General features: G+C 49.0%; 2 protein-coding genes across 11 annotated transcripts in view; one reads left to right on the forward strand and one right to left on the reverse strand.

Annotated features, from left to right (window-relative positions):
- The window catches only part of GSE1 (Gse1 coiled-coil protein), a 410683-nt gene extending 407955 nt beyond the window's left edge, over positions 1 to 2728 (forward strand). For 7 of the 9 annotated variants that reach the window (XM_036012299.1, XM_036012300.1, XM_036012304.1 and 4 more), the window contains one exon: positions 378 to 2728. In XM_036012299.1, coding sequence (XP_035868192.1) covers positions 378 to 512 — 135 coding nt within the window. In that variant the 3' untranslated portion in view covers positions 513 to 2728. The remainder of the gene's footprint in view (positions 1 to 377) is intronic. The other 2 variants (XM_028501757.2, XM_028501756.2) reach the window with 1 other exon arrangement.
- GINS2 (GINS complex subunit 2) lies at positions 1422 to 14261 on the reverse strand. 2 transcript variants are annotated; one of them, XM_028501758.2, is made up of 5 exons: positions 14087 to 14261; positions 13467 to 13581; positions 9193 to 9292; positions 6410 to 6536; positions 1422 to 6172 (listed from the first exon to the last, which is right to left on the reverse strand). In XM_028501758.2, the coding sequence occupies exons 1-5, from the start codon at positions 14174 to 14176 to the stop codon at positions 6047 to 6049; spliced, it is 558 nt and encodes a 185-aa protein (XP_028357559.1). In that variant the 5' UTR covers positions 14177 to 14261; the 3' UTR covers positions 1422 to 6046. The 2 variants fall into 2 exon arrangements, with proteins under 2 accessions (XP_028357559.1, XP_035868199.1); XM_036012306.1 differs by having other exon boundaries at positions 6146 to 6238; positions 14087 to 14235.
- Positions 14262 to 15087: the final 826 nt, after the last annotated feature.

A 15087-nucleotide genomic window follows, 5' to 3' on the forward strand; every position in this document is an offset into this window, starting at 1 on the left:
CCCAAGGCTTGGGAGGAACCAGTGCAGACTTGCCCCAGAGGCCACTGTCAGAGCACTGGGAGGGGGTTTCAGAGGGTCGCAGGTTCGGCCCCGACTGGTGTGGCTCCGTGGGTTGGGCGTAGTCCCTCAAACCAAAAGGTGCCAGTTCACTGGTTCGATTCCTGGTCACAGGGCACGTGACTGGGTTGCAGACCAGGTCCCCGGTTCGGGGCATACGAAAGGGAACAATATTTCTCTCCCAGTTTCTCCCTCCCACCCCTTCTAAAAATCTTTCTAAATGTGCCAAAGGTTTACTTGTCCAAGTGGCTTCCAGCACATTTCTGTACCACATACATTTCCACGAAGCCGGTTTGTTTAACGTGAATTTCTCTCTGCAGGAACTGAGGAGCCAGAAACAGAAGATCGTCTCGGAAAGGGAGCGACTCCAGGCGGAACTGGATCACTTACGGAAGTGCCTTGCGTTGCCTGCAATGCATTGGCCTAGGGGTTACTTTAAGGGATATCCTAGGTGACGGTTTCCCTTGCACTAGGCCGAACCTATAGTATAGAAATATTATCTATTTTATTACCTTGAATATTTAATATTTTTCACTGGGAGGTTTGAAGCTTAAAAAAATAATAAGAATGTGCCATGCATGAAGCAAAGGATTCCAGGCTCCAGAAAAAGAACGAACTCGCCTTGACTTCAATGCAATTGAATCACCTTTGAAATTCAGCGAGCAACCAATGTAGGACAACGCCCATAGTTTACTTTTTAAAGGTGGTTTTATTCTTTCTTTCCCCAGTCACACTTTTACATCTGAAAATGAAGGCCCCCTCACCGACACTAACACTCTGTGCCGTTCGCAGCCCCTGGGTGTGTGGATCGGATCACCACCCTGCTCTGTCTCTTGTGTTGCCCTGTTACTTTGCCTCAAGGCCCAGGTTTGCTTTCGCTGCAGCGTGGGGGGCGGTCTCTTCCTCCCCAGGGCGGAGGTCCCCTTCAGCTGAATGAAGGTGGGGTGCGTTTTAAGTAAAGGGCTTATTTGTTTCAGTTACTTTTCTGCAAAATTTTTCTTAAAAGCAACAGGTCCTAAGAGCACACGAAGCAACAGTACTAAAGCCTCACCCATAGGCTTTTCCCTGGAAAAGCTCTAACCTAAAGATAAAGCAAATCGACACACTGAAGGTACCTTTTTTATTACTCCGTGGGGGAAATGTACAGAGCTCTATGTATACATATATTCGCACCCACCAAATTGTTGCTGCAGTGGGGGTGTTTTCATACAAACAAATTTTGAGAGAAAAGTCAAAGGTGCTTCAGCCTTGTACTGTGTATATATATTAAAAAACAAAGTTTTGTATGTTTTTATTACTTTAATTATTGTTATAAAAAGCCTGCCATTTTTAATGTGGTTTGGGGGGATTTTTGTTTGTTTTCCTGTTTGGGGGTTTTGTTTGTTTTTTTGTTTTTTGTTTTTCTGGGCAAAAAAAAAACTTGCTTTTAGTGTCTGTACTGCTGCTGGTCAGGACATTCAATATTGAAGTGTTTTTAAAAATTAAAGAAGAAGAAAAGTAAAAGAGCTTACCACTGGCGCCTATGCGATCACTTCATTTTTGAGTTGCACCAGAAAACGATGTAGAAAGCCATGCATTACTTCTTACCTCCTCCTCTGCCCCCTCCCCCCAGCTCTGGACAGCAGATAGCAGTTACACCCCGTTGCTATTAGTGAGGAGGGGCTAGTCTACGGTGAACAGGACAGATCCTGGGTGTGTGCCTGTGCACCCACATACAGACATGGGGCTTTTGTAAAAGGACCTTTCAGGAAGTGAGCGGTTTCTGTGATAGAATTCTAAGGTGTCTTACAGCAGTCTGAGAACAGGTGCAAAGTAGAAACTTTAGAGGCTTTATTTAGATGCAAAGCTTTGTAAAAGCCTAAAAGTAGGATAAACAATGTCTGAGCTGAACTTCTCCTCCTTTTGAGCTGACTGTGGCAAGCACAGGAGCAGATAGAATTGGGATAATCGGATCCATGCAAAGCAATGGGGAAAATTTTCCCTCTTGTCCCAGTTACTGTTCATTCAGGCAGGGTTTAATCTAGATCAAGAAAGTATCTCTTGCCTGAATGGGCTTGAACCTGAGGCCAAAGCAGCCAATGGTTGGTCTGCCTGGGGAGAGGGGAAGGGGAGGAGGAGGCCCGAGCGGGAACACGCCTCCCCTTCACACGGGGACGGGCTGGCTGACCTTCATGAGGGCTACTCACTGAGATCAGTGGCCACACCCTCAGCCTTTAGCTGTGCAGAACAGCTTGCTGGCAGATGGCATTGTGTCGCTTTATCTGTTCCCACACAGTTTGCTTTGTATGTCTGCCAAGAATCTTCCAGTTATTAGCAAACTCAGACAAAAAGTGCCGCCAGTATTATCAGCAGTCAACAAGCGCCTTCCTTTCCACAGAAGCGACTTGACGAGAACTAAGGGCTGTTCTGTGGGCCTCCTCCCCTGCGAAGGCATTGAGAGATCAACGTGTTCCACAGGTGGGGACAGGTGTTCAGAGGGAGCTCTAGTGCCAGCAATCAGGGCAGAATATCACTGAATTTCTCTATTTAAAAACCTGCTTGCTGTTTCTGGTCTGAAAGCTTAAGGACTACATCTTAGCACTTCACTCCCAGTCCTCCTCCTCCATCACAGAAAATGTCTGGGTACTTTTGCTGATCAGCTTTGGTAATGGCCTTGGCTAAAGGAAAAAAAAAATAGATCTAATAACTTGACGGGAAAGAGAAGCACAGCCCCATCCCTTCAGCCAAGGGGAGCGCCCTTGGCTGGGTCTGTTTAAGTGTTAGGACAGGAGGCCATGGCGTGTGGGACCAGGGGACGCACCACTGCAGGGGTGGTCTCTCCGCAGGGGAGGACGCTGTGTGGCTGAGCAACTCACAACTGCATCCCCTCCTTCCCCCTGGAAACACCACAGGCACCCCGCACTGGAGCCTCTGTCACTCCGCTGCACCCACCTCCCACCTGTCTCTGGAGATCTTAGAGTATTCTTGGGCTCACTACGACAATCAGAGAACATAAATAGAAACCACAAAAGGCAGCACAAGTAAACTAAGAAAAAGGTAAGAAAGTGCCTTTTTGAAAACAAGTGTACCACTAACACGTAGTACCCAATAATGGTTTTTCCATACAATCAGTTTTATGATCTGGCAGTAGTTTCACCTGATATCTACGTTTCTTTGCAGTTTAGGTTTAAATATTGACAAACTTGCTCTAGCTGATTTCGCAGCCTCTGTCAGTATTTCATGAAGAGCTCAGTCCGCCATCACTTTGAGTGCTTCCCGCAGCACCTGCAGGAGGTGGCTGCCCTGCCCGCTGAGGGGTCGCACTGCACTCGTCAGGGGCATCTTCCAAAGCGGGACCAGTAGCTCCACACTTAATCAGACGTTTAGAAGCAAACCAGAGCTTTTCCCTGTACTTGGTCCTACACACCTGGTCATGTAGTCAGAGCCAAATTGATGATGCGAGAAAACAACATGATTTAATCCATTTTTTAAGATAAGTGACCAAGACAGGATTTCTAGCAGTTTAGTCTACATATCCCAAAGGAAATACAACACTAAATTGGCATTAACATCCTTCACAGGAGCCCACACTTCAGAATTATAACATAGGAAGCCTTAAGTTTGTACATGGGATGGGTTTTTCTCAATGCTGCCAAATCTCAAGAAATTACATCAAGATAACTCCCTTTCCCTGAGTCGTGTTTTTTTAAGAGTGGAAAATTCCAAGGACCCACCACAAGATGGAGATGGTCAGCACAAGCCGATTCTGTTACTCTCTTAAATAAGTGTATATTAGCCATTTAGCAGCGATCCCCATACTCTTTCAAGTAACCAAGCTGTTGACTTCCTTACTGCTTGCAGTAGCCTGTCCCCAACCTTTTGATCCAGCACTTAACTTAAACTCCTTAACTCTGCCTTGGCCTGAGGAAGACCATGCTAATCGGTTGTGTTACTGTGTATGTGCCCTGTGCTTAATCGCTAGAACAGTGAACCAGCGCACGGGAGGGAGGAGGAGCGGTGCCTCGGTCACGCTGGGGGCAGTTTAGATGCTGTGAAATTAAACCTGTTCTAAGTGTACTTGTTTGAATTAATTGTATTGTAATATTATTTGTTGAATGTAGTAATTAGGTATTTATGAATATATTGCTGTAATTTCTGACAACATCCAAAAAAATAAAATCTTCCTAAATCATGTTAAGAGGAAAATCTTTTTTATGTCATAAAATACAAGGCCAAATCTAAAAGAAAAAAACAGCTCAACAGCTATATAGCTTTATAGGCAAAAATGTGCAGACAGATTCAACCAATAACTCAGGTTTTAAGAGAAAGGTATTAAGGGGCCAGATCTGAGACACACAGGACTCCTGACCCTCTGCAGTAATGGGGTTTCATTCTAGAAGATTCCCCAGATGAAATCTGAAGGACGCCGAGTTAAGAATGAGAAAAAAAGGCAATTCTGCCATCTGAGAGCAACCCAACCCTCTACACGGTCACCTTAAATGACAGAAACAAGGTCTTTCGTGCCCTTAATCTCTTCATGTCTGGCCCTTCAGTGTTCAGACACCCATCAGCTGCTTGTGGAAGGGACACCTAGATGGGTAGCAATTTGGAATGGAGAAACTGCTCGAGTAACGGGGTAAGTTTGGACTTGAAACACCGAAGGGCAGATGCCAGCAGGGAGTCTCCAGGCTTAGCTGATCGTGCAGGCACACTCTTCAAAAAGCCCTGGAGGGAGCATGCTACTTCCTTTGCAACAATGCTGCCGTTGAAAACCAGCAGGCTGCAGAACCTTCTACTCCCTGTATGACTCCAGCCCAGTGATTTGCAACCCGTGCGCCACGAGAGTTTTTAAAACATGCAACACCTGGCTATTCAGTCAGGGGCACTGCTTCTCCCTTTGATTGTCAAAAAAAATAATGGCCGTCCAGGGTGAATAAAAAAAGATTACATCTATTTTTTTGTCAGACTGGCAAAAAAACTGTTTTTGGTGTGCCACAGAATTTTAGTAATTAGTTTCTATGTGCCATGAGATGAAAAAGGTTAAAAATCACTGCTCTAGACAATCTTTCCCCCTCTCAAGGTAATGTAATTTCTATGCGGAATTTAGCAGTTGCAAAATGCTACAATTAAATTTTTCTCAGAGTAAATAAGAACTTACTCTTATTTGAGCTGCTGCTACTTACAACAGTCTCCCCCTGAAACCCATCAAGAGCAGCATTACAGGTCCCACTTTGCTTCCTCGGGCATCTTCACCTTCACTCACACACTCAGTAACACGGAGTCAGTTTATCCCCGCTTCCCCTTCCCTGCGTAGGCAGCCCTTTACACCTTAGCCAGAAGTAGCCATGAGAATGAGAAACCATGTATTTGACGTTTACGATTACCTACTACACACCTCAGTTTGGTCTATTAGATCATTTTAGCCACGTGGCTTGTTCCTTCTGCTTGGTAGTTAAGCAGGGGGGAAAACCAGCAGAGACTGGGTTGATTGCATCTTTACTGTCCAAGCTTAGATGATCAACACCAGTCGGCATCGCAAGCCGCTCACCTGCCAGCCTACTCTGTGTGAGCAATCTCTACACTCTAAGTTCAGGGTATCAAGAAAGAAAACAAAAGTCCTAGGGCCACACAACCACCTGAGTACCTGTCTTCAAAACAACACGTGAAGTCACTGAACATGCCCCCACACGGCAGTCCCGGGCAGGAGACCTGAGACTCTGCTAGGGAGAACAGCTTGTTTGCCAAAGCTTTGTCTCCCCACCCACCCTAAGAATAGTTGGCTTCTAGAGACAGATGTGGGATTCAAGACTATGTCCAGGACAACACGCAACCTGTTCCTTTCCAGCAAGGTTAGGATTCCAGTCCTTGCTTCATTACACGTTTTTCTTACATTCAAAAATGGTTCTAGAGATCCAGAACTATGAGTGCTTCTAGAGTGTCCTGAGTACTCACACACTCCCAGCAAGCTCCCTGCCGGCAGAGACAAGGCCTTTATAAACAAGGTCCTTCTCTAGAAGTCCTGAGACTGGGCACCTTCAGAAGGCTGCAGGTTTGTGCGGAGTTTGTACATGTGATTGAGCGCCTGTGTGAGGAAAGCCCCGCTGGTGTTGATCTCCATCAAGGTCAAGTTATCCAGCTAAAACACAAGAGAAAACAACCTGGGTTGGTTGAGGAGTTTCTGATTTTGAGAAAAAGGTAAAATCTGAACAAAAACAAGAAACCAATAGTAACGTTTACAAGCACAGCCAGTAACTCCTGCTTGTGATAGCCTGAGCAGGCAGAGTGCGTGCTGTGGGAAGCCCCCCAGCAGCATCGGGCCTCCCCGGGGCCCCAGGGAGGCAGCTGCCGGAGCGAAGGCCCGCGGCCCACCCACCTGGGCGTGCGCCTCCTGCTGCCTCACGAAGCTGTCCGCAGACACCCGGAGTTTGGCTATGCGGGTGTCCCACACGTCTTTGATCAGGGTGCGGATCTCATCTGCTTTGGGGATGTTGTCTGAAGCACTAAAGGAAGCAAAAAGTGAAATACATTGCATAAGGACGCACTCAATAAACTGCAGCAATATCCAGCTAGAAATGACTTAAAAAAAAAAAAGGTTGCTTGGGTTCAGGCAAAATACATGTGCTGTTCTAGACTCAAGATTTGTTTTGCTTTGTTTTCAGTATTAAATTGTAAGGACTTCTCGCAGTTAAGCTTGGTGCCAAGAAAATCCTGCCATGATCCACACGGATGTTTGTGCTCGTGTTACCTGTCCCCGGGCGGGCAGCCGCACGAGGACCTGTTCCCTGAAATCACTAGGTGTCAGAGGATAAGCTCTAAGTTGGACGGACGTCCTGTGTCACGAGATAACGGAGTGTTCTGTGCTGTAGCATCTCCACCCAGAATGAATGTGCTTCAAGGCTAGCTCAGAGGCCATGAACTCTACCGCTCACACCCCACTGGTTGTGCAGAGGCTCGCAGGCCGCTGGGGAAAGAAGACAACAGCTCCATGCCGGGCGCTGCGCCCAGCACCGCACAGCGTTTCCATCCTCACAGACGCCCTGGAGGGCGGGTAGTGACCTATCTACAGAAACAACGAAAACATGTTTACAAAAACCACAGAAGAAACTGCAATTAGCATAATCTGAGCACACCTATACACGGTCAATTCCCGGTAAAAGTATGAACTGCAGTCAGCGGGAGATACTCACAGTCTTCCTGTGTGAGGTTTTCTCAACTAATCTTTGCAGGAAAAGAAATGAGAAGACAGAAGCAGAAGCCAACATCATTCATTCATCACCAGGCATTCTTGGATAAGCTGAAAACGATCTCTCCACATGCGAAAGTTAGCTCGTCGTTAGTAGTTGGGGAATTAGTGGTAGAAAATCGAGGTAGTAGACTTGACTGAAAGCCGAAACATTTGGATCCTTTGCTCTGAACAGCAGGTTAGAGAACAAAGGGCCCCAGCTCCTTGCTAACTGAACTGCAGAACGAAAGTACAAAGGTCCCTCAGCCAAATGAACTCTGAAGAATCCCAGGACAAGGGTTTCAATAGGAACTGCATACAGAATGTACCGAACTTCAAAAAAAAAGAGACAACAGGCCCCTCACCTCTGCTTCCAGACTCCGCTGCAAGCCACCTCTCCACTGCCACAGCAGGCTTAGGTCCGCAGGCAGCAGGCACACTCCCTGAACATCTCCCGGGGCTCTCCCCCAAGAGACGAAGAGTCCTAGTCCCCCACCCCACATCGTCTCCAGGAGCCCCAGCGGCTGTGCTTCCCAGACCTACCATGTCCTTTCACACTCCCGCCTTCTGCCCCGGTACATCTTCCGTCAACTTTCCAGCCTGAGACCCCTTCCCTGGCGCCACCAGGCACTCCCAGTGCACTCCGAGCAGCATGTGTTGCATGTGCTACCCAGTGTAACCACTGGGAACAGGGTCACACTCTCCCCCACCAAACCAGGAACTCCACCTATTACAACTGTCGAGTGAAACACTCAGGGGTCTGTGCACTGCCACCTCGTATCAACTGAAGGACAGACCTGTCATGCGCCTCAGATGTGCATTTGCAGGCCCCTGGCCCTTGCTCTGCAGCAGGCACTGGAAAGCTCCCCCAGTGTCGTTCTAGTTCTGGTCTTGAATCCATCAACTAAAAGTTTTCAAAAGCTTGACATTTTGCAAATTACATTCTAAGTATGTCCCAAGCAAAACTGTCAACACTTTCTCGTCCCCTCCACTGGTTTCTTCCTTCCTTCGTTAATTCGTCCATTCATTCAACGGACAGGAGCGCTGGGCACTGTGCTGGTACACATAAGATACAGTCCCTGCCCGTCAGAACTGGGGGTGGGTAAAGAGTAAAGCCAGGTAAGTAATTAGAAAATTGTAATTGACAAACGCTCTGGAGGGGTACAGAGATGCCAAGAAGACAGGTAAGACAGGAAGAGAGTACCTGTTACGCTAAACCAAAGGAGGGGGCAGGGAACAGACGGACTCACTGGCAGAGGGCACAGTACATGCAATGCCCTGGGGACCGTGGTATGTATAAAGAAGTAAAAGAAGCCACTGCGAGCCTAAAACATAAGAATCAGAGGGAAGAACGGTAAGAGAGTTATGGGAGAAGGAAGGAGACCAGCCTACGCAGGGCTTTGAGAACCGTGATCAGGACTGTAGATTGAAGCATAGAGAGGCTCCGGAGGCGGGGCAGGCCCACGGCAGCGCTCTCTGCAAAGGCCGAGCTGGCCCACGTGCACAGTGGATGGCTGCTGGGGGGGAGCCAGCACTGGGTGCCGGGAGATGGCCACTGCAGCACAAAGGCAGGTGTGAGTCCTCTGGCCTTTCACGTGGCACACCTGCCAGAACCCAAGTGCACAGCCCTCCAGAACGGAGAGGGGTAAAGCTTTATTAGCGAAACGTTTGCAGTTAAGAGAAGGGCTACTGTCGGGAATAAAGGGGAGGTAGAAGGAAAAGAACCCAGGGGTTTGTTTACTGGGAGAAAAGGAAAAATGAGAAAGGGGGAGAGCATGCAGGTGCATGTGCACGCAATGACCCCCAGGTCGCTGGTCTGAGGACACCACTCGCCTTGGTGATGAGTGTGGAACAAGAAGCGCAGGGCAGGGGCAGAGGGACAAGGATCGGGAGTCCAGTCTTACACGTGGGCTCTGAGACCCGGGGCTACTTACTGATTCAACAGGAGTTTGGTCAGCTCCATGTAGTAAGGGCTGGGCATAGGGGTAAAGGTTTCTTCCATTCGTTCGTGGTCCCTAATTTTCTCCAGCTTTTCTGAAATTGAGAAATGAAGACATTTTACCATTGCCACAACCAAAATAATTTTTTTAAACCTCCCAAATTTACCAAGTGCCCATATTACCTATTCGTTCCATTAACAAATACATTAAAAAACAGCTTTTGGAATATCATCTGTATTACTAACTAAATGATACAGCGCCCAGTTCCTCAAAAACTCTCTGAGAAGGTCTAAATTATTGTTATTGTTACTTTGGCCTGCAGAATATATTAATAAAAAGAATGTCAGTCAGAAGTTCTTTTCGTAGTGAAAAAGCAAAGTATTCTACTTCTGATGCAAAAGTGAGGAAAGTAACCAGTGACTGGAGAAATTTACATATACTAAGCCTTCTTCAGAAAAGCAAATCAGCTTAGAACACAGCCACTCCAGCTGGGGTGGGGCCACTCCAGCTGGGGTGGGACGGGAACAAGGGGGAAAGCCCAGCACCGGAGCCACGTCCAGTTCCCCCAGCAGCTGCACTCCCTTCCACACACTGCAGCCGCCTCGGCCCCTCCCTGACCGACCAGCCTGAGAGAACCCCCAGTCCTAGACCTGGACTTCCCTCCGTGGCTAAGAGACGCCCACAGACATGACTGTGCCGTAGAGTCTCACGTTAAAGGACGCCCACCCATCTCCAGTGGACCCTTGTACTATCCTGCAATCGTACGACATTCCCGGTCCATTCGCCCTCTCACTTCTGCACGTGCCCACCCTCTCCTCGCCTTCTCTCCTCATCTCGCTGGCCCAGCCCTCAGCCGCTGCCTTGCTGATGCCCACGTGCTCCCGCCACCACGTCCTCCCACCCTCCCTGCATCTGTCCCCCCACACAAGGGCCACTTCCAGGTATGCACGGGACCCTCCCCTCTCACCTGCACAGGACACCCCTCCAGCAACTGTCTCTCCACCACTGTCTCTCAGTCTTGAATGGTCATTACCTCTCACTATGTGACCATTCCTTCAAACACGCTGCAACATCTGCTATCTCATAAAGAAAACCCTCCCCTGACACCAACTCTTTCTCTGGCTACCGATCCATTTCTCAGGCCTTTCACAACAAAACTTAAGAGTGGTCTGATATTGGCATTAACTTCCCCTCCTCAACCATTCAGAAGGGTGTCTATCCTACCCCTCTGCCAACGCAGTTCACCAGGGGCCACCACCCCCACGAGGCCTAACCTAAGGGCTCTGTCTCAGTCTCCGCATCCGATGGGGTCAATCCTCTTCCCTGGAATGCATTTTTCATTTTGCTTCTGGAAAACCAGAGTTCTCATCTCACCGATTCCTCTGGCCTTCCTGACCCCTCAACACTGGGCTGCAGGGCTCAGTTCCCTGGCCCTGTCCACCACCTAAACTCGAAGTCCTGCCTTATTTAAATACCATCTCTGTGCCTACGATGGTGTCCAAATTACATCCTCAGATCAGCACCGCCCGCTGAATTCCTGACTCAAGTGCCCACTGCCCCACATCACCCCCACGTGGGTCTCTCTCAGGCACCCCCAGCGCGACACGTTCCAGCCTCCACTCCCGGTGTCCACTTCAGCCCACAACTGCTCCTGCGGCCTTCCCAGTGTGAGAAAACAGCAGCTCCAACTCCTTCTGGAGCTCAAGCCAGCAGCTTGGGCGCCAATCCATAATTAACTCTCTCGCACCCCACTGCCAGTCCCCCAGCAACTCCTTCCTGCTCATTCTTCCTTCAGACTACGCCTAAACTCCAGCCGCCACGGCCCACGGCAATCAGCTGCGCGAGCTGCTCTCGGCTCTCGCCTGGGTAATTTTCTGCTGCTCTCTCTCCACATTCTCTGTATGGCAGGCTCTTTTCTTTTTAGAGAAAGGAGAAGGGAGGGAGAAAGAGAGGGAGAAAAACATCGATGTGAGAGAGAAACATTAATCAGCTGCCTTCTGGACTCATCCCACCCAGGGACCCAACCAGCAACCCAGGCAGGTGCCCTGACCAGGAATTGAACAAATGACCTTTTGCCTTGCAGACGACGCCCAACTAAGCCACACCAATCGGTGCTCTTTTCTTTTTTAAAATCTAAATGAGAGTATGAAACACCTCTGTTCACACTCTGCAATGCATCAAAAAGATTGAAAACAGCCAATGTTGGCCAGGATGTGGACTGGAAATTCTTGGACATTTCCGGCGGGATTCTAATACTGGCTCAAGCACTCTGGTGGGCTGATGGGCAGTTTCTTACAAAGTTAAGCACAGTCTGACCTATGACCCTGCAATTCCACCACTCTAGGTATTCATATACCCAAGAAAATAAAAACATATCCACAAAAAGACATGGATAAGACTGTCCATAACAGCCACACTCACAATAGCCAAAAATGGGAAATAACCCAAATATCCACCAACATAAAAATGGGTGAGCAAACTGCGGCATACTCACACACCCGAACACTACTCAACAATAAAAGAATGTAATGATGTGCCAGGGGGAAACTCAGAAAATTCACACTGACTAAGACATCAAAACCCAAACTGACATACTAGATGATCCAATTTATATGCAAGTCCAAGAACAGAAGAACCAATGTTGTGGCAGAACCAGAAAGCAGTTGGTTCTCCGGCAGTGTCTACTTACTGACATGTGACATTCCACTCCTGCTCACCAAAGTACGGCCTGGAACTACGAAGCCCGGGCTGGTGTTCAGGTGAGCCCAAACTGCCAGGGCTGATCTTCACTAAGAAGCCTTAAGGAGAGGCAGCCCGAACAGAGCCAGGCCTGGTGGGACTGAAAAGCCCTCTGAAGCAGAAGGAACTGGAGTTTCCCCTTGTGTTTCTGGACCACCAGGGCCACTCATATTTTAGGACAGGGAGTAAGGAGGAAATGCCCAAGCAGCCTTTATTTTTTTTCCCCACAACCCTTTTGATCTTTTTTTTAAGAAAGAAAGAAACATCGACTTGTCGTTCCCTTGTCGATGCATTCATTGCTTAATTCTTGCATGTGCCCTGCCTGGGGATCAAACCCACAACCTTTGCATATCAGCACAATGCTCCAACCAACTGCCCTGGCCAGGGGTCCAAGCAGTCCTCCTTTTTTTTTTTTTTAAGAGTTTACTTATTTAATTAATTTTATTTTAGAGAGAGGGGAAGGTAGGAAGAAAGAGAGGAAGAAAGAGAAGGAGAGAAACTTGGATGGGTTGCCTGTCGCACACTCCCAACTGAGGACCTAGCCTGTAGCCAAGGCATGTGCCTTGACCAGGAACCGAACAAGCGACCTTTCACTCTGGGGGACAAAGCCCAACCAACTGAGCCACGCCGGTCAGGACCCAAGCAGTCTTTCCTAAGCTGCATTTGAGAGTGCCTGGCTGAAAGTGTCCTGGCTTCTAGGAGTCAAGTATCCATGGGGGAGGGGGCAGTCAAAATCATTCAGGGCTTTTCAAATTCTATCAGTATGTGCATGGTTATTTCCACCATCCCCCCCCCAATACATTTGAGTCTTTACTATAATGAGCTAGTCACATCTCCGAGATGGAGAAAAGATTGCAATGGATACAGTCAGAGAAAAGTCTGAGTCCATCTCCAATGCATTATTTTCTTTTTGTTTTATTTCTAACAGCTTTATTGAGGCATAACTAACGTACCATACAATTTACCCATTTAAAGAATGCAATTCAATGATTTTTAGTATATTCACAGAGTTGGGCACATTTTCATTACCCAAAAGGGACCACCCCACAATCCTTCCATCACTCCCAAACTCCCATCCCTAGGCAAGGACTATTTACTTTGTCTCTCTGGATTTGCCTGTTCTGGTCAGTTCATATAAATGGAGTGATACAATATATGGTATATTTGTGTGTGTTTTTCAGTTAGCATACGGTTTTCAAGGTCCCTCCACACTGTAGCATTACTGTACAAGGCTGAAAAACATTCCCTTGTATGAACGATGCATTATTTTCGTGCATGCTCTATAATGTAAGATAATGACTCTGCTCCTCAACATGTCAATCTATATAATTATGTTTAAATGAAAACAAATGCTTCTTTAAGGTCTTATAATACTTCTAACTTTAAAGCAAAGTGAAATAGCTTTAAAAGCAAAATCTGAACTAAAATTGATCTACACGCCCAAACTGACAGGACACTGGTAAGCACAGCTGACTCTAATGAGTGAATCTGGAGCCATTAATTTCAGCTGATCAGTGGATCATCCTTACCCACATCCATCCACTCCGGAGGGAGCAACCGACACTTCTGTCTTTGTTTCAGGTTAATCGCCAGCCACAGAGGCACTTGCACTGGTAAGCCAGGGTTAAAGGGCCCCAGATCACCCTGCCAGAGCGGGGGGAAAAAAACCCGGTAAGACAAAACAGAGCTAAAGGCATTCCTGGACCTCGCAGCCGTCAAATAACAGAACTGACATCGTGTAAATAGCAGTCCAAACACGTACAAGCGCCCGTGGTCACGGAGGCGCGGGAGGCAGCCCAGTTCTGCCCTCGTGCGGTGGAGCTGGTGAAACCTGCCAGCCCACGGGAGCCCGGCCTCCCGAGGCACTGCGGGGAGGCCTCTGGAGAACACCCGGGAGGCGCGGCCTACCTACAGGAGTTCCCCCCTCCCCCGTCGCCGGCACCCGGCAGCAGGCACTCAACCTCGCCCTAACCCGGTGCACGCAGGCCCCCGCGGGCTGGGCACGCGAGTCCGCCCCTGGCTTCCCATCCAAGACGAGGGAACAGAGCAGGGAGAGTCGGCGTCCACAGAAACCCCGGCAGCCTGGCCTCTCCCAGACGTCAGTTCCACCAACCCGGGCCTGAGGCAAATGCCGGGCCCGCGCCTTTACCCCAATGAGGTAGATCTTGTCCAGACTGAAGTTCGGGATAATGGTCACCAGCTCCTTCTCGGCCAGGAACTCCACCTCGGCCGCATCCATGGAGGTGCAAGTAGCCTGCCCAGGACTCCTCGCGGCGTCCCAAACTTAGTCGGGGATCAAACCCACGTAGTCCGCAGTTACAGCTTTCCCGCCACCGCGCGGAGTCCGCCCCCCAGCCGGAAAAGCCCTTGGCTGACCAATAGCAACGCGGCGCTCTCTGCGCGGCGGCTGGGAGGCGGGAAGCACAGCTATTGTGAGCCCTCGGATTGGCGAGCTACGAAGAGGCGGCGGTCTTACCCCGCCCCCGCGGTGTCTGGGCTCCGGCCCCGCCCCCTCGTTGGAGAAGCCCGTGCCATCTCCCCGCGTTGGCCGGCCACACCCTCTCCCGCCTTTCTGTATCTGGCACCACGCTTCCCTGTCCCTTCACCTGCCCTCGGTGTCTTACCCTCCAACAGTCTGCGTCAACACCCCTTGTTCCTGGGGCCAGGAGTAACTGCATGTATTGGGTCACAGAATTACCTGATACAGCCCGACCCCATGAGAGTGAAGGAAGGCGTTTTTCCTTTCGCTTTACAATCTTCTGCCCTCTGTGTACACATTGGTTAAAAATCTATGAAAACGTAGATTCCTGTACCCCACAGAACTGCTGGGGAAGGGCTCAGAATCTACATTGGCAAGCACCCCAGGTGAGGCTTATGAAGGAACAAGTTTACAGACTTCAGCAATTACGTGCTGATGTGCTCATCTGTCGGCTGAACAGCTATACCGGGCCCTTGTGTGAAACCTGTCAGCAGTGGTCCCCAGTCTCCCCACTGTGTCCAAATCCCCTGGAAGTTTCTGAGTAAATATGTACCCTCCTGGAGAATTGTGCCCCAGGGGTCTGGGATGGAAATAGAAATCAGAATTTTAACCAGGGCCAGGGGATTCTGATGGGAGGCTAATAGGCCAGGCAAGCTTCCAGGGAGGTAAGG

This window comes from Phyllostomus discolor, chromosome 12 (assembly GCF_004126475.2).
Source record: "Phyllostomus discolor isolate MPI-MPIP mPhyDis1 chromosome 12, mPhyDis1.pri.v3, whole genome shotgun sequence".
Lineage (NCBI taxonomy): Eukaryota > Metazoa > Chordata > Mammalia > Chiroptera > Phyllostomidae > Phyllostomus > Phyllostomus discolor.